The 21,366-nt window shown below is 39.2% G+C and overlaps 2 protein-coding genes across 3 annotated transcripts in view; one reads left to right on the top strand and one right to left on the bottom strand.

The window, feature by feature from the left end:
* The window catches only part of PRSS12 (serine protease 12), a 32,448-nt gene extending 12,075 nt beyond the window's left edge, over positions 1-20,373 (top strand). The window contains exons 5-13 of the mRNA XM_051804848.1: positions 3,185-3,363; positions 4,010-4,151; positions 5,104-5,309; positions 8,175-8,316; positions 12,089-12,294; positions 12,722-12,800; positions 14,670-14,792; positions 17,619-17,899; positions 19,539-20,373. Coding sequence (XP_051660808.1) covers positions 3,185-3,363; positions 4,010-4,151; positions 5,104-5,309; positions 8,175-8,316; positions 12,089-12,294; positions 12,722-12,800; positions 14,670-14,792; positions 17,619-17,899; positions 19,539-19,846 — 1,666 coding nt within the window. The 3' untranslated portion in view covers positions 19,847-20,373. The remainder of the gene's footprint in view (positions 1-3,184; positions 3,364-4,009; positions 4,152-5,103; positions 5,310-8,174; positions 8,317-12,088; positions 12,295-12,721; positions 12,801-14,669; positions 14,793-17,618; positions 17,900-19,538) is intronic.
* LOC127478752 (bifunctional heparan sulfate N-deacetylase/N-sulfotransferase 3) overlaps positions 1-21,366 on the bottom strand; it is a 256,760-nt gene that overhangs the window by 19,143 nt on the left and 216,251 nt on the right. The window contains exon 21 of one of the 2 annotated variants that reach the window (XR_007907324.1): positions 20,989-21,031. The exons of the other annotated variant lie outside the window; for it this stretch is intronic. The gene's annotated coding sequence lies outside the window, so the exon portion shown is untranslated. Of the gene's footprint in view, positions 1-20,988; positions 21,032-21,366 lie in introns of those variants that run through there. 2 annotated transcript variants of the gene reach the window in all.

Raw genomic sequence — 21,366 nt, 5'->3', positions numbered from 1 at the left:
GTTTTTCTACATGTTTTTTGTTCCAGCAGCAAAGCAGGAGAGTTACCACACACACAGCTGAAGCTAGAAGCGTAATTGTAAAAAATGCTCCTTTAAAAGTGCACTAATACCATGGGGCAGTCACTAAGTTTATTTATAGAAGGTTTAGGTACAGTGCCATTACTTTTAACTCCCTGGAACTCTGATTTACAGGATCCAGTTTTCAGTGTTATATGATAGGGACAGTTTTGTCTGTAGGTCAGACAAAAAATGTGTCTCAGAATAAATGTTGACTTTTTAGTGAGAACTCACTAGGATTCCTGTAAGGTTTCAACCCAAACACATAGGTGATGAAAAGGAATTTGGCTTGACTGTTCCAATCCTTACAATCTGTTTTACTGAAGAGCCTGACAGCCTCCTTGCTTTGGCATAAGAGCGCTGCTTTGTCAGAGAGGATGTGTTTTTTTGGCGTACCTGTGAGCATCTCTCAAGATTTGTTTAAATCATGAGCCTCTGAAGGTTGTCAGTTTGCATATATTGAGGTAGAGACCTTTTGAAGTTTTGACAGTTAAGCTTGTCAGTGATTGTCTGAACTGAGCACGGGCCGAAATACAGCCACAGCAGCCAAACAGGATTTTCTTGCTCCTCTTCTCAACAGCCAGGGGTGATTTTGATACCACACAGGAGAGTATTCAGTATTGGAGGGAAGATGCTGCAGGAGCGGGAGACAGAGGAGAACTGCTGAATGAGAGAGGAAGGAGATGGGGATAATTGGGATGAAAGGCCAGATGGCTTGAAGAGGGAAAGAACTAGGAGCAAGAGGCAGAGAAGCCACTAAGATGTATCCCAAGGAGGAGAAGGGGATTAGGTCTGAGACAGAGTGGATGAGAACTAAGCAGGTAAATGCAGAGGAGACTGGAACAGAACTCGCCTGTTAACCCTGCTGGGATTATGATGAGTTGAAAGAAGTGGCATTGTAGGCAGCAAGCTTGGTGGCATTCATGGGTGGCCCCCAGAGTGTACTTATTTTGTAACTGAGGCCTTGGGCTGCCCGTACCACCCAAATTAGCTCAAAAGGATGAGAACTGCAGTACTTAAAAAGCTACTAGATCTCCTGGGGAGCCATGTGGGAACCAACATGCTCTTCTGACATCAGATTTTTATTTTTCCCCAGTTTATTTTATGCTGTATTTCTATATGCCTCTAAATTTTCAATTGGGAATACCTAATGGAAAGTCCCTCTTCTTATAGGCTTTTCCTGCTTTTGAATTGGGCCACTATTAATAGGTTTGAGGAGTTACTAAGCTCTGCTTTGCATTTCTGTATAGTAATGACAAGTGTAATGCTCTTAACCTGCCTCTTTGCTGATTACACTAAAACTTTTGATTACTTATATTTAATGATCAGAAATGGCAGTTCTGAGCAGCTTCTAATTTGATTCTTTTTTCCGAGTAAATAAATTGTATTAAGATGGTGCTAAGTCTGCTAAGTCTCTTTGAAACATGTCTGGAGATTTACAGAATTTCTTAAGTAAGCAAGATGTCTTAACACATGTGCTCGTTAATATGAAGTGAAATCTTACCAACAGTGGCAGTAGACCAGTTCTGAAGTACTAAAAATAATCTAAATTTGCATACTGTTAATCCATCTGGAAACATGCCAGAAATCATAAAATCATAAGTAGCTTCCCACACCCCTTCAACTCTTCTGCACCACTTCTATAAAACTTCACAGTATAAATATACCATTAATAGGTGAAAAATAATGAAAAATTATCATTTTTATTTCATAAATATGTTTTGCTCAATACAAATTCCCCTTGTTATAGTAATGGGATGTTTTGTCTCTGCTTTATTGGAACTCTGCACTTTAGTAGACTATGGTATAATTTGTTTTCTGCAGTCAAAGTAGTGAAGCATTATCTCTTTGATTTCAGCCAGCTTCTTAATGAATAAGGATTTTTTTTCTAACATTTTCTGTACATTTGTACCAAATACACTGGAAAAAAAATGTTTTTATTTATTTAGATGCTTAAATATAAATGGGATACCAAGATTTGAAGTATTACCATCAGTGTATCCTATGGATTATATTTTCTTAGCTTACTATATAGTTGTTCACACTTTCAACCACTTTGAAAAGCAAGTCTTTATGAAATACGAGAGATGAAGGACTTGTCTCTTTTTCCCATTACCAGCATTGCAAAATACCACTGCTCAGTAAATTAATGCTGCATATAAAGATGCCTGGTTACTTAACAAAGTATATGGAAGAATAGTAAGGGCAATCAGAAAATGTTTTCAAATCGCAATGAAAAATACAATTTCCAATCTATTAAAAATTTTCATGGCATTGTTAAAGGAAAAACAGAGCAAGAGGTCTGTTAGTATGTTATCTGGAATTAGGAAGGTCATTTGGAACAAAAGGTTAAGGTCTAAGGCACTAACTTCAGACTGAGCTACATGTTTTGCTAAAATGTTGCCTGCTGTGCATCTGAGGGTATTTTTGGCCCTGAAAACTGTATGTTACTTAATTTCAACTAATCATTTAGATAGGTAAATCATTACAGTAAAAAATTCAGACAGGCATTTTAACCTTGACATTTCAAACTAGACTGAATATATGAACAGAGAAACCACTGAGTGGAAAGAAACCAAACCATGACAAACATCTACTAATATGAAAGACATGGCATCTTAAACAGAATTAGAAAAATCCTGATAGATCATCAAGTGTTAAACACTGCATAATTTCTGTAATGCTGAACAACGGGAGTGTTTTCAATTTACATAGCTTGTTGTGCTCAAAATCCTCGATGCTGACACAGAATATACCCCACACAAGGCTAAGGTCTGCTTTCTGTTCTTATTTCCACTGCTGACTGGTTGTCAAGTCACTTAAGATCTCTTTGCTGTGGTTTGTACATGACTAAATGTGGAACAATCACTTTTATCTGCCTCATCTGGGTATTTGAGATTTGATTAATGTGCTTTGAGGACAACAGATGAAAGTCACTGTAGAAATATATATCGGATTACTTTTACTACGCATAAACATTAAATTAAAATTAAAATTAGAATCCTCATACCCAAGCTGTACATCTATAATCTCCTCTAGGAAAGTTATGCTTAAAACCCAAAAGGCAGAGAAAAGGAAAATCTTCAGCATGCTTGTTCTTGACTGGGTGTTCCTGACATTTCGACAGGGGTGTTGCCAAGGCCTGGGGCCAGGCTTACTTCGGAGAAGGCTCCGGCCCCGTGCTGCTGGATGAAGTGCAGTGCACGGGAAATGAACTGTCCATAGAGCAGTGTCCAAAAAGCTCCTGGCGAGAACACAACTGTGCCCACAAAGAAGACGCCGGCGTTTCCTGCACGCCTCTCACAGGTACTTCAATTACCAAAAATCACACAGAAAAGCAGGGACAAATGCAGAGTTCACAGCTCTGGAAAGAGAACCTTTAAAGTGTGCAGATGCACAAAACCCCACAGTAATTAACTGTTCTGGCAGTATCACAATGAACCAGCTGTTGGCTACGGATAACAGGTATAGAAAATCTCATTATTCAAAATAAGGCCCTGGTTCCTCAGTAATGTGCCAACTGCCACTTACTCTGTGGGGCATTGCCTCAGCTGGGTATCACATCTGCCAGTGGCAGTAAGCCCGTCAGCATGGAACCAGGGACATAACAGGATACAAAGAAAAAGATAAGGTGTGCATCAGTGAAACTGTGTAATCTGAGCCCACTCCTGCGGACCTGGCGTGTAACAAGGGCCTGGGGGATCGATATCTTGTGCTATTCCTTGTGCACTTAGGCAGTTACATTAAGCAGCCCTTCGCAGCTGAGCGGGTGCATTGTGGCATCCCTGTCATCTCCTCGAACCACACGCAGGGATCAGCACTAAATGCAGGAGCCTCGTATTCGGCTCGGATGCAGTAAACCTGATTGGTATTGATTTTGGTTTAGAACAATAACTGGGCCTAAGAAAAACTGATTCCTGTTTTTGTTTTTCCTCGCTCACTAACGACACAGATGGTGCACTAAGACTCACAAGTGGGAAAGGCAGTCACGAGGGACACCTGGAGGTCTATCACAGTGGGCAGTGGGGCACCGTCTGCGACGATGGGTGGACAGAGCTGAACACGCAGGTGGTTTGCCGGCAGCTGGGATTTAAGTAAGATTACTTGATATTGGATATCTGGCTCCGTGACTTGACAATGATGACAAACATTTACATGAACCCTACATGGACCCTACTCAGGAGGGAGTGCTACATAGAAACTACTGAGTTAAAATCCACTAAAGCCTGCTTCCCACAGTGTTAAAGAGGTATTTATGGCCTCAGTTTAGGTAGGAAAAAAACCTTCAACAGATAATGTAATTCAGCAGCATTTATGCACCAAGTTCCTTCCAGTCATCTTTCTGGCTGAGGTCAATGCATATGCTGTAGAGAAAAACCGATTTTGTATTCTATTTTGCCTATAAAAGTTAGATTCTTCTAAAGCTTTGCCTGCCATACAGTCATTAAAAATTACAGATATTTTCAAGGTGTAAGCCCTTCTGCACTACCTTATTAAAACCCATAGCCTAGCCCTGGAACACTGTTATGCATTGTAAAGCCTGTTTTAGAAAGATCCCATTAGAGCTTGATGAATTCACTCTTCACTACTTTTCCTACTGACTGTGGCTACAAAGATGCACTCTCACTAGGTGACTGTTGTCTTGCCTTCAGATAGTAACAGCTCACATTCAAAAAAGGATTTTGTCTCATTTTCTCCAGACTGTGACATTTAAATGTATCTATAATACTAAGAACATGCTATAACTCAAAGTCAGTGCGAGCCATATGCTTGGCTGAAGAGAGGCCTTAATCAAAGGTATTACATTCTTAAGTTTCTACCAATGCAATAGTCATTCCTTAAAAAAAACATTACCAAAGAGGGGGCATGTGGTGCTCTCCTTGAATTTAATGCTAACTGAACCTGCTCTGTCATAGTTAACACTGTTTACAGTTAATGCTTGTGAAACCTTTATTTCTTCAGGAGTAACTAATTTCCTTTCTAGTGCTGAAGCACCACAAGTCCTCTGCTGAGTGTGGACCAAAACATTGCGTCTGTGTTGTGCAGGTATGGCAAAAGTGCAGGTCTGGAAAAAGAGAGTTCCTCAGAAGGGAGCTCTGGGCCCATCTGGCTGGATGATGTCAGCTGCTCCGGGAAGGAGACAAACCTTCTGCAGTGTTCACGGGGGCAGTGGGGAAAGCACGACTGCAACCATCAGGAGGATGTCAGGCTCATCTGCCATCCAGATAACGACAGCCACAAGCTCTCACTCGGTAAGGCAGCTCTTTAGTGAAACTGTGGTATGAGTTTTGCTGGATACAGATCCCAGCAAAGTACAGGACACTTAAGGGTGCTCAAAGTCCTAGTATTTGTCAGATGTGTGCAGAGAAGGAACAGGAAGGGAAAATCCTCACTATTCTCATGAAGATCACAGGAAGTAATCCAGCTTTGTTTAGAGGAACATAAGCAGCCAGAACATTAAAGCTCAACACAGATTTGCATGGCAAATTTCAGAGATGCTGTTCTCTCAGTCTTCACGAGATTTTAGACCTATCCTGCACTTCCTGATGGTATAACTAAGTTTACTCAGCAGTCTCCAGCCTCCAAGTAACTTTCTCCTGATGTCAAAAGTTGGAGACATACCTGAGCACTATTACTATTATAGTAGTGTTACTATTGCCTACCATTTACATTGTGTCTGGGTGAATGGGCCCCACTTGCTGACCAGAACAGAATGATACTGCACACACAGATAAAAGTCAGTTCCAATGTCAAAAGCCTAGAAACTTGTATGAAAATAAAAAGAATAAAAAGACTGATAAGAAATGATAGAAAAATACCAGTTACGTAGTGACGTTGTATATATACAAAATATACAAATATATACAAATAAATTCCAAAGATTCCTATGTAGATAATTAAACAATCATTCTGGCTATCAGATATGCACAGCAGAAACTACAGGGGAACAATGGGTTGCTCAGCGGTTCTGAATAAGTTTAATTTTTACAATTTGCTACATGAAGTTTGTAGCTTGTCAGTATGTTGCCTTTTAGAAAATTGTTGCCAATATTATTTAGTTTACCCCAGAATATTTTAGTTGATTTTGAAACCAGAATGATAACTAGTGGAGTTAGATTCCCAGCTTCTGCTGAAATGTAGTGGAACTGTGTGCCTGGGTGCCTGAAGTTCTCTGGAAATCACAGACTGAAGGTCTATCCCACAAACCATGACACGGATTTACTGCACGATGTTGCTACCTGTTATAACAACAGTCAGCACTTCCACATGTACTTTTGTAGTCTCTCCCTCTTTATAGCCTTTAGACCTCTCACATAATGCTTTATGTTGCAGTACAGTTCCATTAAGTGTAGATGATGTCAAATCATATTTGGTGGAAAGAATTTTCTCAACCCCAAAATAACAGGAATTCAAATCATGACTGATGTCTTTACAGATGCAAACCATCTGTGCTGCCTTGCTCAAATTCCTATAAAATATAATCTCAGTTGAAGGAGGTCTGGTTCAGTTAAATACATCCATATGGGAACATTCTCACATCCCCCATTACCAGACTGTTATATTAATTTTGTGCTCATAAATATATATATATTCTAAGCCACAAGGAGATAACAATAAAGTATTATTAATATCCCATGACTCTACGTGGTTAAGAGAAGTATAATTTTTACCTGAATTTTTATTCTTCCAGACTAACATCAGCTCAACAAAAAAATAAGACAGTTTATCCCTCATTTCCTAGATTTCTGATTGGAAAGTGGACAAAGACTCTCTTGTTATCATTTACTTCCTAGCATTTGAAAAAGCATTTTTTCCCCTGTAGGGAAGAATTCAGTGGAAAAATATGAGAAATTAGTAGATGATTTGACTTGAGGAAATACAGATATCGAGGAACACTGAAAATGAGGTAAATACACTACAATAATTTGTTTAGTATGTAAGATCATGACAGTGTAGGTAAACAGGTTGGTGAAGTTAATTCATGGAACTGCCCAGACAGTATGAACTCCAGTAGAAACAATATGCTTTAAATTACATGTAAAGCAAACAGACTTTGTTTTCAAATATTTCCTCTTTTAATTAATGAATTAGGCCATATTTAACCAGTGCTGATTCAAAGTCTGGATTAATCTGAATTAAAAATCAAATGCAAATGTCTCAAAACACTGCTTTGTTTAAGAGCACCATTAAGTAATTTCTCATCCTTACAGATTTAGAGATTAGGAACAGGCTAGAAGAATGAGGAACAGGCTTTTCAATTATTCTAAAAAGCAACTCTCGTGTGTATTAAAGATTATAAAGTACGGCATACAAAAAGATTTAGAGGGTGATTCTCACTTAAATGTTATAAAGAGGCCTCAGAGGAATTCATAGCTGTTTTAAGGCTACTTGTGTGGCTTGCATGCTGTAAAGGAACTGTAACGTGAGAGTTAAATATGTACTTTGCCTAATGATTCAAAATGTAACTACAGGCCAAGCAATGAACAAACCGTGATTAATTAACTCTGACTAATCCACAAAAGTGAGACTTCCTATTACGAACATATCTGAATTAGCAACAAATTTAAATTTCTAGAAAAGTAATCAGACATTAGTGTAGAATACCATGCTGCAGAACAGCATGTGTAACGATAAGGAATGGCTGAAGTTTAACACAATACTGCACTTTTTGTGCTGAGACAGTGGTTAAGAGGAGCAGCAGCACCCAGCCTGAGAATGGATTCATGAACTGAGGGACAGTTAAACTCACTCATAAAGTTTCTATATGGAAAAGCTGTCCAGCTTGTACAGGTATCATATCAAAGTATCTTGGGTGTTTTCTACCTTTACTTGGGGAATTGTTCTGTGCCCACTGGGGTCCATTTCTGAGCTATATGTATGAAATAAAGGAACCAGATGAATTCTGATGTTTAAAGTACAGTAGTATTTGATATTTGTCTTGCACTTTGGACAAACTGCTTCCTTTTGTCAGCCAGGAAAAATGCCTGCTTTAACAGCTGATTTTGGGCTTGTTTCACATAAACATCAGTTGACCTCTTGTACTGGACTTAATGAAAATGACTTGAAGTACTTCTTGCTTCTATTCGTGTGAGCTGACAGCAGTAATTTATTCCCAGGTCCTCCCATCAGGTTGATGGATGGTGAGAATAAGAAGGAAGGACGTGTGGAGATTTTTATCAATGGCCAGTGGGGCACGATTTGTGATGATGGATGGTCTGATAAGGATGCAGCTGTAGTCTGCCGACAGCTTGGCTACAAGTAAGAAAACTCATTAAGCTGTTTCTCAAGTTATCTGTTTGCTGTATCTACAAATGTTAAGTTTCTGCAACTAAATATCACAGGCATGCCTGGTAAGGTAATTTATGCCTTTTAAAACTTGTCAATCTGCCATTTGTTTAGAAAAATATATTTATACTATTTGTATAAAAAGTAGTAAGGCTGTGTCTTCAAAAGGAATATTCATTACATACCAGAATTGGGAATAGGAATTTTAGCATTCAAAGGCATATCACAGTTGGTCTGGCAACAGAAATGCTAGTTATTAAATATTTTTTGTTGGATATTAAATATTCCAAATTACTAAGCTATAAATACTTTTATTTGTCACATTTGTTTCAAAAAGCTCTTGATCTGTTTTCACTGAGAGGTATTACTCTGCATATTGTTAATATTTATCTTTTGTGAACCTTAATGATGACTTTGAAGTCCTTATAGTGTCCAACATAACTGTTAACATTTTTAATGAAATACAGCAACAGGTCAGTGTCCACTGTCACAAGGTGTCAATATGATGTCTGCAGATTCCAGGCACACCAGTGACTGAATTCCTAGTTTCATGGGTTTTTCCCCCTCATTTACTGACCTGACTTAATGTAGCTTGGAGATTTGATAAAACTGTTTATACAAAGGATTATGGCTTTGGCTTGCATGACAGTGATTTGAATAAGCTTCATTTAATACAGGAATAGATCTGACAGACAAACCCACCCTCTAATTAAAACCACTGCTATGTAGGTGTCACTTTTGAAATAAAGCACTCAATCAGGCTTACATTCGCTCATCAGCAGTTTTTTTCTGGATGCCCAAGAGCAGTAAAAATATAACAACTATAGGGCAGATATATAAATAGCAGAATTAATGAGACTTGAAAATCGTCCAGAACACCAATGAAATACAGCAGGAAATTAGTGCAATGTCTTCTCTGAGTGTATTCCTAAGGAAATCTGAGCTGAAGAGATACAAATTGTGTTAACTCTTTGCTGTATCTAACAATGTGAAGCTGGTGCAACCGAGTATCATCAAATTATATCTGAACACATTATATATGCCTTTTAAAAACTCTCTGGTATTCATTTAGTGAAGTGTATTTGAAAGCAGTAGTAGACTATGGCTTTAAAACTACAAAACAACTTACAAGTCATCTCTCGTACAAGTTATTTAACTTGTAATTTCTATGATAGTTGGCCATCTATAATAATTCACTGGATTTCCTGATTAACAACATTATAAATGATGTTAATACTGCATGTGAAGAGCTCAGCATGGTATTGTGCATGGCCTTGTGTCTGAGAAAAGTGAGAAGGTAAGACCTGAAGCCACTCTTCTCTCTAGGGACAGATCTGAGCAGGCAAAAGGCATCTCTGATGGTCAGCAGTGCATGAACAGCTGGCTTGGAAAGCAGCAATGAAGGGACACACGTGTTTGTTAAGGGTGGACTAAAGCTAGCTGTAAGAGCCCATTCCAGTGCATTAACAAACACACTGACTCAACACATGTACCTTTAGAGATCTCCCAATTATATCATTTTCTCTATTAAGCTGCACTCCCTGTTCTAGAACATCCTGATTTGTACATTTGTTTCCTGGTAGATGTTCTATTTAAACAGCGGGGGTTGGTTTGGGGTTTTTTGTGGCGTTTTTGGTTGGTTGGTTGGTTATGGTTGAGTGGGTATGAACACACCTTCCCTGGGAATTATCAGCAAACTGAGAGATTATTGATGCACGGTAAGAGATAGGCTGCTCTCAAATAAAGCTAGGAAGAAGGATGTAGTGCCCTTATTAAGCAACTGGTAAGATTCTGCAGAGACAATTCTATACTAAACTGCAATAAATACTTCTGAAGGAAAGGCTAAGAATACTGTGGAGATTCACAATGAGGTAGTTTTCAATATCCTGAGGAACTTCAGAGCAATGCCCTAAAGCAGAAACTTTGTTATTTGACACAGAGATACCAAAACCAGGCAAGAATTTACAGCGAGTGCCTGCTCTATCTCACTATTTTGTAATAGCACACAAGGACACATCAGCTGCCCACAGGTATCGGAGAGATGGACTTACTTTATTTTCGTTGTTAGCTGTAATCAGTGTCACTCACAAAAGAAAAACATTTGCTTGTGACAAGTTAAATCATATTAAACTCATTAGGCAAAGACTGTCCTATACTGGTTCCAACGGCAGTTAAGGCTTTGGATTATCTGGTAAATACATCCCAGGCATGGAAATTAAAAATGTGTAAGGACAGTTGACCTTGTGGTATCGTCTGTCATATCTTTTACATGCTTCTCTTTCCTGTTTTTTTGTGTTGTTTTGTTTTTTTTTTTTTTTACAATTCATGCATTCTAACCAACATTCCCTAAATAGAAATCCTGCCCACCTACCCTTCAGTACATAGGAAAAAAATTCAAAAAGTCAAGGCTATTCAAGTGCAAGTTTGAAAAGGGAGGAAGCTTGTAGGTATTACTTGTAGGTATTACTTGTAGGTATTACTTGTAGGTATTACTATTTCATATTTCATTTATCTGGATGTGGCAATGGAGAGCTGGACTTGTTTTGATCCAGCCACACTTCTTGTACGACAAAGCCTTGAAAATGGTAAGACAAATCAGAATTCCTCCCCAACACACAATCCCCAGCTAATGAAGGGACACAGACCCTTTATGCCATTCTCACTTATCTTCTCCAACGCTGCAGGTATTAAAGAGGTGTAAAAAGAGGTGTAATACATTTTCATTGTCAAATTCTTTCTCTGCTCCAGCATTTCATCATACCTGCAGTTACCCTTCTGCATACATAGAAGCAGTCCTTTACAATATACGATTATCCCTTAAAATGGAAACCTGTGGAATTCCATATATATTGTTATCCCAATAAAATATCAGTAAATTGCTCTTAACCGATAGGTAAACTTGTAGTTCAGGCACACCTAGAGGTGGCTGTGGCTCCTGCCCCACTTCACTATATAGCTGGTTGGGTGGTTTCCCACCTGTAATTATTTCTGATTCTTAAACCACATATAACAAAATATCAATTTATAAATTAAGATGCATTTTATCCTAAGCATTTAGCAGTAATAACCTTTCACAAAAGTTACCAAATGGGATGCTTAAATGCCACACAAGCACTAAGCACTGGGTTCCTCCCAGGAAAAGGTGGGTGTCGATACTGAACTAGGTTCAGTCTTGCTCCAACTACATGACATTTTTAGAACTCAGCTGTGGAGTGCACTTTAAAAATGACATGATAATGAAATATATTGATAACTATTAACAACTAACAGATCTGTAAATTGTAGCTCCTACCACACTGCACTATTGTATTCAACTGGCTACTGTACACTACTGTTTCCAACTGGCCCATCTTTCTGAGGGAATCAGACCTGAACAAATTATTTTTAGCATTCACAGATGCTGATTTTATATGAGGATTAAAGAGATTATGAAAAAGCAGCTTTCACATATTTTGCTTTATAGCAAAATGTAATGCTGTTACAATGTAAAATACTTCGCACAGTGCCTTCTAACTAGATACATAAAAGCACTTTTTAAACATTAATGAACTGTAGCGATTTTGTTATTTTTTCCCCTACATACCAGAAGAACAGAGGCAATGAGAAGGTGGTTTTAACAAGTGAATCAGTGACAGGACTTGGAATAAAACCTCGATGCCTTTCGCTACTCACTCAGAAACATTTGAATAAAATGCAGACTAATGCCTCAAAATGCTTAATAAGAAAAAATATGCTCTGTTTGCAGAGGTGCAGCTAGAGCAAGGACAATGGCCTATTTTGGTGAGGGCAAAGGCCCCATCCATGTGGATAACGTGAAGTGTACAGGCAATGAGAGATCCCTGGCAGACTGCATCAAGCAGGACATTGGGACGCACAACTGCCGGCACAGTGAGGACGCGGGAGTGATCTGTGACCACCTCAGCAAGAAGGCCCCTGGCAACAGCAATAAAGGTGAAGCCCTGCTGGGAGGGGCAGCCCAAGGCTGGGTGGGGAACTGTCAGGGTAGGAAGAGACCGACTACACAATCCCACCTCTCGGAGGAAACAGTTCTATCCGAAAGAATTCCAGAAAGGAAAGGGTGGGAATCCTGTGAGGTAGGCCAGGCTCTGCTTCCGCTAACAGGAAGTAAGGAAAAACACTATAAAATCCTGCACTTGAGAAACAAATGTGTAAATGAACACAGTCAAAAGATTGCAGCTAAAAAGACTTTTTCAGTGTATTTTCCTCAAGCAAAATGTGGTATTTAAAAACTACCATGAAACACAGAATAAGTTCAGCCTTTGTGTTTGGGTTGTTTTTTTTTTTTTAGTTAACTCTCATTGAAGATTGGCTGCTTTTCATGTTGAGTTTAATGCTCTCTATACCCTTTCTGGTTTAGATTCTCTTGCCTCTGTTTGTGGACTGAGGTTACTACATCGCCGACAAAAGCGAATAATTGGTGGGAAAAATTCTTTACGGTAAATAACTGGTAAAGACAAGTAATTTTGAATATAAATCTTCTAAGACATGCATTTTACCATAAGTGGTTTGCCTAATTTACAACTTTATTGTAGGTTTGCTTTCTTTTCTTTTGGCTTGTCATGAGGTAGAAGCAGAAATATACTCAAAGCAAATTTGGCATGAAATTAAAAAGTATTTATTGATAGATACTTGCAGCATTATTTGAAAATCTGTAGATGCTTATGGGTTTAGTCCTTGAATGGGTTATATTTTTAACTTAAAAATAATTACTTTACATTTATCAAGTAAAAGGATGTGAGCTATACAAAGAGAGCTATGAATATAGTACAAGGTTTTACACTGAAAAAAAGGCTTGGGTATGATTCACTGCTAAGACTTGATTTTCCTCTACAAAATAAGCCTTGATGATGACATAGCTATAAACCCAGGAAGTACAGGCTTTATTTTCTTAACAGTTGTGAGTAACCTCAAAAAATACATATTCATACAATATCACAGAAGGCATTGCAAAAAATCCACTTATAGTGTCATTACATCTCACTGTACAACCTAATTCAAAGGACATGCACAGCACCAATCAATCTATTTCAAAAAAGACACTTCCTAAGTGGAGGAGCTTCAAAGGACAGTAGCAATAGGGAGCCCAGAAAAATATTTAAATGCATTCAGACAGAGCAAAGTAGGATGACTTACCTTAGTAAAGAGACAAATGAGGGTAACAGAAAAAGATTGAGAATTCTTATCTCAGAATATGTGCACTAAGGACAGTGGATGAAACAAAATGGTGACAAATAATGTACTGCACCATTCAGTCAGGACAAGCAAGCTGATCTCACAATAAATCAGTACAGGGATGTTAGATGTAGCAAAAATGTGACAGAAATCCAGTAGTGCACTTAGAAATGCTTCAAAGTCAAGAAAAGGAACGTCCAAACAGTATCAGAAAAGAACTCATTGTCACAAGAAGTCATTAAGACAAAGAAATTGAAGCAAGTTTGAAAAGGAACTGGATACCCTATTTAAGAAAAACCTATTAAATCCAATCTTCCAAAAATAAAAAACATCTAAATTGTTTTATTCTGTATGGGAAGCAAATTCCTCCACCTTACTTAAAAACATTTGGCACTTGCAATTCCCAGATAGGATGATGGACTAGATGGTCCCTGGCAGCTCTTGCCATCCAGCATACCTGTTCAAGCTGACAGGAGTCAAAAAACACCTAAGACTACCTGTTGCTTACTCTTGGATGCTGCTGCTGCTTACAGGTGCATCTCTCTCCCACTCCCTTCCCTGACTGCTAATCTATTAAACAAGCAAAGAAGCAGCCACCCTGGTTTCACATGCCTGAAAATATGGCAGATCTACTACATAAAACAAGATTATCACAGGCTGAAAAAAGGTGCTAATCTACTACTTGAGGTTTCTGCAGTTGCTTTAGACCTCTTAGTTTGCCAGCTTCCTTTTTCACACAGACAGGAACGGATGCTGGGTTCAGCTTTTCAAGAAATTCCCCTCTTTCCCCTCTGCAGTTGACAGGAAATTTCTGGTTTGTTGACTTGGATGGTATTTGGCGAGGAACCTGTAGAATGTATTTTTGGCAGAATGAATGCAATCTGAGAAGGGAAAATTCAAATAACTGAGCGTGGGAGGAAGCACTCAGAGTGCTGGATGCCCAAATGATCTGTAAAGTAATCCGGACCATTGTTAAATGGAATTCTGACTGCTGCAGGAATATAAAGATATTCTCCACTGTTAAGAAACACCACTGTTTGCAAGACATGCCAGTCAAAGAAAGTAACCAGGCTCTGGATTCAAGGTTAATCCCAGTGCTGTGCCCTGAACACCGTGTCTCTCCCCCTCTGCAGGGGCGGCTGGCCGTGGCAGGTGGCACTGCGACTGAAATCCTCTCACGGTGATGGGAGACTCCTGTGTGGGGCTACTCTGATCAGCAGCTGCTGGGTGCTCACTGCTGCACACTGCTTCAAAAGGTGGGTCTCCCTGCAACAGTGCAGTTGTTCTGGGTATAGGCAAAAGCATTCCAGTTCCAGCCCACAGAAAACTGTTCCAAGGGTTGGCCTTTTGGTTTTAAAAAACCTACCAACCAACCTCCCTTCCCTCAATACAAAACCAAACAAAACACCCTACTACATTGGAATTATTCTGGGTGTTATCACTCGTGTGATTTATATTCACGACTTCAGCATTTTCATGAAAAAATGTTAACACTTCTGACATTTTAACCTTCTGTTCCAACAAAACCGCAGCTTGTGGCTTTCAGGTTATAGTGTAGACAACAGAGAAAACACCAAACACAGGGACTGTAGTATTTCAGATTAATTTTGGTAATGACAGATATTGGCAGTGATAGACATTTTTACTGTAACACAGCAGGAGTTCATTGCTGATGAAGTTGCTGAAGTATAAAAGCATCAACTTGCACAAGAAGGAAGCTGGTCTAGTATTGTAAGCTTTCAACAGTGATTATTTCACTGGAATGGGTTAGAAAGCAAGCATAGAACAGCACTGCAATTTTGAGGGTATTTGCTTGATTTTGCTCAAGTGGGCTGCAAATGTTTTAAATTTGGACTTTGAGTATTTCCTTTCACTCTCTAGTAACTCAAATGAAGAGTCAGATATACTTTTACTCGAATGCAGAATGTTACCTTTGCCCAGCACCAGATGCACATCTTTTCATTTTTGTGTTCCCTGAAATCATGAAGGACTTTTCCTGGTAATATTTCAAGCTGAAATGGTCAAGCTCAGTAAAATTTCTGCTACTTCCAACTGATGTTCCAGTTGTTTCTGTGGAACTATGAAAGCGTTTCAGTTCCTTTCATGAAAATTCAGAGACAATGGCCTCCTATGGTCCTGTTCATCATCTCCCTAGTGATTACCAAGGATGACACGAAAGCTTTTGAAAAAGCCTTTGATTAGAGGCTTGAAAACGGAATGTGCTGCCAAGGAATGCCCATTTTGGATACTTTGCTGAACACATCCACATCATGGGACAACAGCATGACTGGAGCAAAATACACTGGGATACTTCCAGATGGGCACAGCCACTCAAGGGTCTGCTACAGGCTACCCTAAAACTGTTACACGTGGCCTCAGTGACCAAAGTATCGTTTGGCCCCATATGCTGCATTAAAACTGCAATTAGCCCTAAGCTTGCAGCTCCAACAGCCTGTGGATGCACTACTGTTCACTGTAAAAGAGAGAAGGAGCCTTTAGCTCTGAGCTGTCATTGAACAGCCAGGGCTTAACTTCCCAATGAGCTCAGAGTGATTTTAAGGGGATAGGTTTCCAAGAGCTATCTATAGATCAAGCGCCTTCTTCACATATTTTCCGCAGGCAGACAAGAGAAAGGCCAGTATACCATTTCTCACATCCCGGAAATTGGAACACTGCTTAGGTAACCAAAGGGGGCTCATCTGTACTAGGCATAAAAATTAAACACAGAATTGTTCACAAGTAGTATAGTGGTTTCTGTAATTTCACAGACATATAATTTAAGATCAAAAGTGGTTTGAAGCTATTTTTCATTTTATAACTCACTCATCTTATTATAAGTTTTGTTCAGAGTGATTCTGACACCCATGGGGAATTTGAAGGTCTATACATTAAAAAAATATTACTTTGGATAATTATAAATATGAGGCATAGAAAAAAACCCCTTCATTTATCCTGTATAGAAGTTCATGTTCAGATGAACAGATGTTTGTTCACAGCCTACAGCTCTCTCCTTAGAAGCCTACAAGTGAAATGTTGCTCATGGAAGACCTGAAGATCTGCAGAATCAGACAAAGCAAGCTTTTCAGTCAACCAGGAATGCAACCCACAACTAGAAGAAATATTCAGTGGTACAGCTATATATTGTGCAGTGAACTGTAATGTTCCTGCTTTGTCTGCTGCTCCTCAAGCAAGCTTTAGCAAGCTATGGAGACCAGCACATTGCTGGAGGGTATAAAAAGAACAGGTACAGGTTAGAAGGTGATGGAACACTGTGGGGTATTTTCTGCAAAAATATTAGAAATTTCCTGTTGAAGGCTATTCAGGATAATTCAAAGGAAAAATACTTCTGTTAGCTTAGCCAGATTTTAAAATAAATACATGTACCCAACAGTACATGTATTTACCAAGGGCTGTGTGTTGTGTAACACAAAAATCTCCAAAGGCATGCACAGTAATAATTTCTAATGCATTTACCATTTAGTCTATAATGTGAAAGAAACTGGGATCATATGAAATGAAAAACAAGTCTAAGGTTTACAGGCCTTCTGTCACTTTGACAATAGGTGTTGTGATGCATATATGCTTTGTCTTCCTTACTATAATTTCAGTTGATGTAAGAGGTTTTTATCAAGTTATCTAAGCCTCCAGAATTTCTCAACCAACCTACAAAGCAGGCCTGAACATTGTTTTCACTTCAATAATTATTTGGACCATCACAATGGTGTTAGCACTCAGTTTTTCATTGTAATTACTGGCAGTTCGTGTTACCCTATCTAAATACATTTATAATGCACACCTTGCACCTTTGAAATCAGTGTCAATCGTGGCAGATGGTCATAAGAAACTTGCCTGTGAAAATATACAAAAAGGAACAGAGCCCAATCTGAAAATTCAGAAGATTTTTGTATTTGTATTTGTACTTGAATGTCAATCCAAACACCTCAGAGAGCATTTCTGCTCTTTAAAAACATCTCTTGGTATCATTACTTATATGAATAATAGAGGCCCTGATGAAATCTGTTTGCCTGCTTAGGACCTGACTTTGCATGAGCCAGCCCTATCTGTTTTCACCTCAATCTCAGGTATGGCAACAACACTCGGAATTATGCTGTGCGAGTCGGAGACTATCACACCCTGGTACCAGAGGAGTACGAGGAAGAAATTGGAGTGCAACAGATTGTGATGCATAAAGAGTACAGGCCTGACAGCAGCGACTACGACATTGCCTTGGTGAGGCTACAGGGCCCAGAGGAACAGTGTGCCAGGTTCAGCACCCACGTCTTACCTGCTTGTTTGCCATTAAGGAGAGAGAGACCACAGAAAACTGCTCCCAACTGTTATATCACTGGATGGGGGGACACAGGTAAAAATGTTTTAATGATTTCCATGCGCCAATCATGCTATCTGAGGCTGCTTTTAAAAAAAAATAAATCTCAGAGACTTAAAATAAGAAAATGCTCAAAATCAAACAACTGCACTGTTTTTGCATAGGGGAATACTTTCTCTCCTGATCCTTAACCAGGAATGACAACATTTTATTGACTGAATTTAGTTTGTGTTTGAAAAGCAGCCATTAACCATGTCACTCTAAATCAGAGACCCTGTCAGTAAAATGGCCTCATTTAGACTGACAAGCCCAAATAAAAAGCTTATTTGTCGCCAGGCGCACCCTGTGCAGCAGAGTATCACTCCCTGCCTCAGTACAGAACTAACAGCTCCAACACAGTTAGGGTTTTAAAGGTAAGGACCATGCATGTTTTAATTTTGGAAAGGTTATTTAAGTTACACTGCTTCAATAGAAAAAGGGACAGAAAATATAGATGAAATAGAATTTCAAGTGACATTTTAGTCTCCCTTGTTGCCACTGACACTTTCAACCAGCAGTTTGATTTAAGAGAACATCTTGCCGAAATTTCTGAGAGCCACAGTGCAATCTGCATTGCAGGCTTCTAGTCACTTTTTCGGTCAGTACAAGATTCTTCCTCTTCAAAGGTCTGTGTCCTTTAAATGTATTACTAATTGATAACCATGTTTTACTTTTATGTTTTTATGGTGCTGAATGCAGTGCAAGTCAGCAACCACACTTGAGCCTTTGTTCCAGTGACTCATTCAAACTGGCAAGGAGACAAGGCCAAGTATCAGTTCCTCCTCTTCACATGCACTAATCTGCGTGCACAGATGTCTGGGTCACTGTACTACAGTAAAGGAGAGAGACTTGGAGGGTGGCTTTTTTTGCTACAAACAATTGTTAATTCATTGCCTAGCTCTGTCTAGCCTTCCTACATAAATTCACTGGAAGTCCTACAATATTGTTAACTTAGGACATCTATTTCAGGAAACATTAACCACAGCAATAATTGGCTTCAATTATGGTAAAAAATTACATCATCCAATACCTCAGCTGACATTTCGCACTTACTGTGTGAATCATAATTACTTTACAACTATTAAGATTTTACTTTAGAAAGGCCAAACCAACACTGGTTTTCATTTTTCATGCTTCCACCTGAAAAAGAGGTGCAAGCTATAGAAAAGAAGTACAAAGATCCAAATTTGGACGCTCAACTTGGAAGCCAGCAGAAGATACAGCACCTATCAGGCTGGGCTAGATTGGATTTGAACTGGTGACCCAGAAATTAGGTATTTCTATGACTTTACCCTCCACTGCTCAAGACTCCCAAAAATTGCTTCCCCATGTAAGTATTGAAGTATATACTCTTGTAGAAGACACAAAGTGCTTGGAACAAACCAAACTCCGGCCTTGGAAAGATCCAGAGAACACAAGCTACTTTTTTTTTTTAAGCATCTATATTTCACATGTACAATATATATTTTAGTACTATATTTAATGCACAGTAGATTTTTTTCAGTAGTCTTGCTTCAAGTCATGTTATTTAAGGACAAAACAGTGTGAAGACTGAGAGCATAAATTGGATTAAATCCCATTTATGTTTCCAAGACTAACCACTGTAATGAGAAAATAATTTGGGTCTTCTTTTTAGGACGGGCTTATTCAAGAACACTACAACAGGCTGCCATCCCCTTACTTCCCAAGAGGGTATGTGAAGAGCGCTACAAAAGAAGATTCACGGGAAGAATGCTCTGTGCTGGGAACGTCCAGGAACAGAAACGTGTTGACAGCTGTCAGGGAGACAGTGGTGGACCACTGATGTGTGAACGTCCAGGGGAAAGCTGGGTTGTGTATGGTGTGACCTCCTGGGGCTACGGCTGTGGGGTCAAAGATTCCCCAGGTGTCTACACAAAAGTATCCTCTTTTGTGCCCTGGATAAAAAGTGTGACCAAACTATGAATGTCTGGAATGAAACCCAAACTTTGAAGCAGGACAAGTTGAACGGCACAGACAGTGCACAGCTGGGGCCCACAGTGGGTGGAAACAGACACATTTTCCTGATACGTGTGTTTTCCTTTTTGTTAAATCCAAGCTGTATACACACAACCTTTCCAGTTAGGGATTACTGTCCTGTGTGGTAAGGAAGTTTATATATTGCAGGAATGAGTTACATGTATCTAAGGGGAAAGTGATAGCCAGCTGAGAGTAACACTGGAGCAGGACAGCTGGAGAGTTCACTGGGAGACTCACTGTCCAGGGAAGACTGCAGTAGCTCCAAGCTATTTATGCTCCAAGCTTCTCTAGAATTAATTACAGATCTCAATTAATCTTCAGTCTAGTTTATTTAATCATTTCTTGACTGTCTGCCTATTATCCCTATGATCTTACACTCAGTCCTCTAAATTTGACTCATGTTTCAGCAGCTAATGAGATCATTAGCAGATTGATTCTTGCAAGTAATTCTGAGTATGTATTAAATGTTAGAAGGAAAATAATTGCCAATAATCAGATCTCCAGCTATTCTGATAATTTTTCTCACAGTTTAGTGTGCATAAAGTACATTCCCAAGTGAAACAGGTAGTACACTTGACTGTTTCCTCACAAACATCCTGCACAGCTACAAGAGCTAAATCAAAAACAAATGAACACTTATTTTCCTTCCTCTAGATAAGTAACATTTGTCTGATTTCTGAAATTTGTAATTTTGAGTAAATACAGCATTTTGGAGAGGATTTACTTATCCTGTTTACCACAGCGTTAGACTAAAAAATATCCTGCTCTTCTCATTGCTGGGCTTTACTTTAAGTAGTGCAAAGAACCTCTGTCAATCCTACAAGAGAGAGTTATAAATACATTCAATGGAGATGTTGAGCCAAACCTGTCTGACAAGGTCTATAGTCTTAAACTCCTGTTTTCTACAAGGTAATATTTAGACAGCTCTCTCTTAGTTGCAGCACTGGTTCAGGTTGATCTTTACAGGAAAGCTGAGTTTTCACTGACTTCTAAAGTACTGACACATCTTGATTCCATTTAATCTCTTTTTCCAAATACTGTTCCGTATGCTGTGAAAACTTGGACAACTTATTATAAAAATGCACCGATAACCAGCTTACTGTCCTTCTAGAAAGGGCCACCCCACTGAACCTAGAACACAGAACACAGCAGGTTATCATCATCTCAGTGCAACACTAACAGGATCAGCCTGTGACTGCAGTTGAGAGGCAGCCAGGACAGCTCAGCACCATCTCCACAATCCCTGTCAAAGGCCATTCTGACCATCACAAGTGTGCTCTGCATATTCCATTAACAAACACGCTCATAAAAAGATGAACTGAAAAGCTCTGTGGGCTGTGAAACACTCCAGCGTGACAAGTGTGGCAGATGTGTCACCACATAGTGATTGTGCAAACTGTGACTAGCAGTGACTGTTTCCCTGTTCCCCAAACACTCTGGCTATGACATGTTGTGTGGTGTCTTGT

This window comes from Manacus candei, unplaced genomic scaffold (genome assembly GCF_025592945.1).
Source record: "Manacus candei isolate 608988 ecotype Guabito, Panama unplaced genomic scaffold, ASM2559294v1 h1tg000062l, whole genome shotgun sequence".
Taxonomy (NCBI): domain Eukaryota; kingdom Metazoa; phylum Chordata; class Aves; order Passeriformes; family Pipridae; genus Manacus; species Manacus candei.
This window is presented reverse-complemented; position numbering and strand designations above follow the sequence as displayed.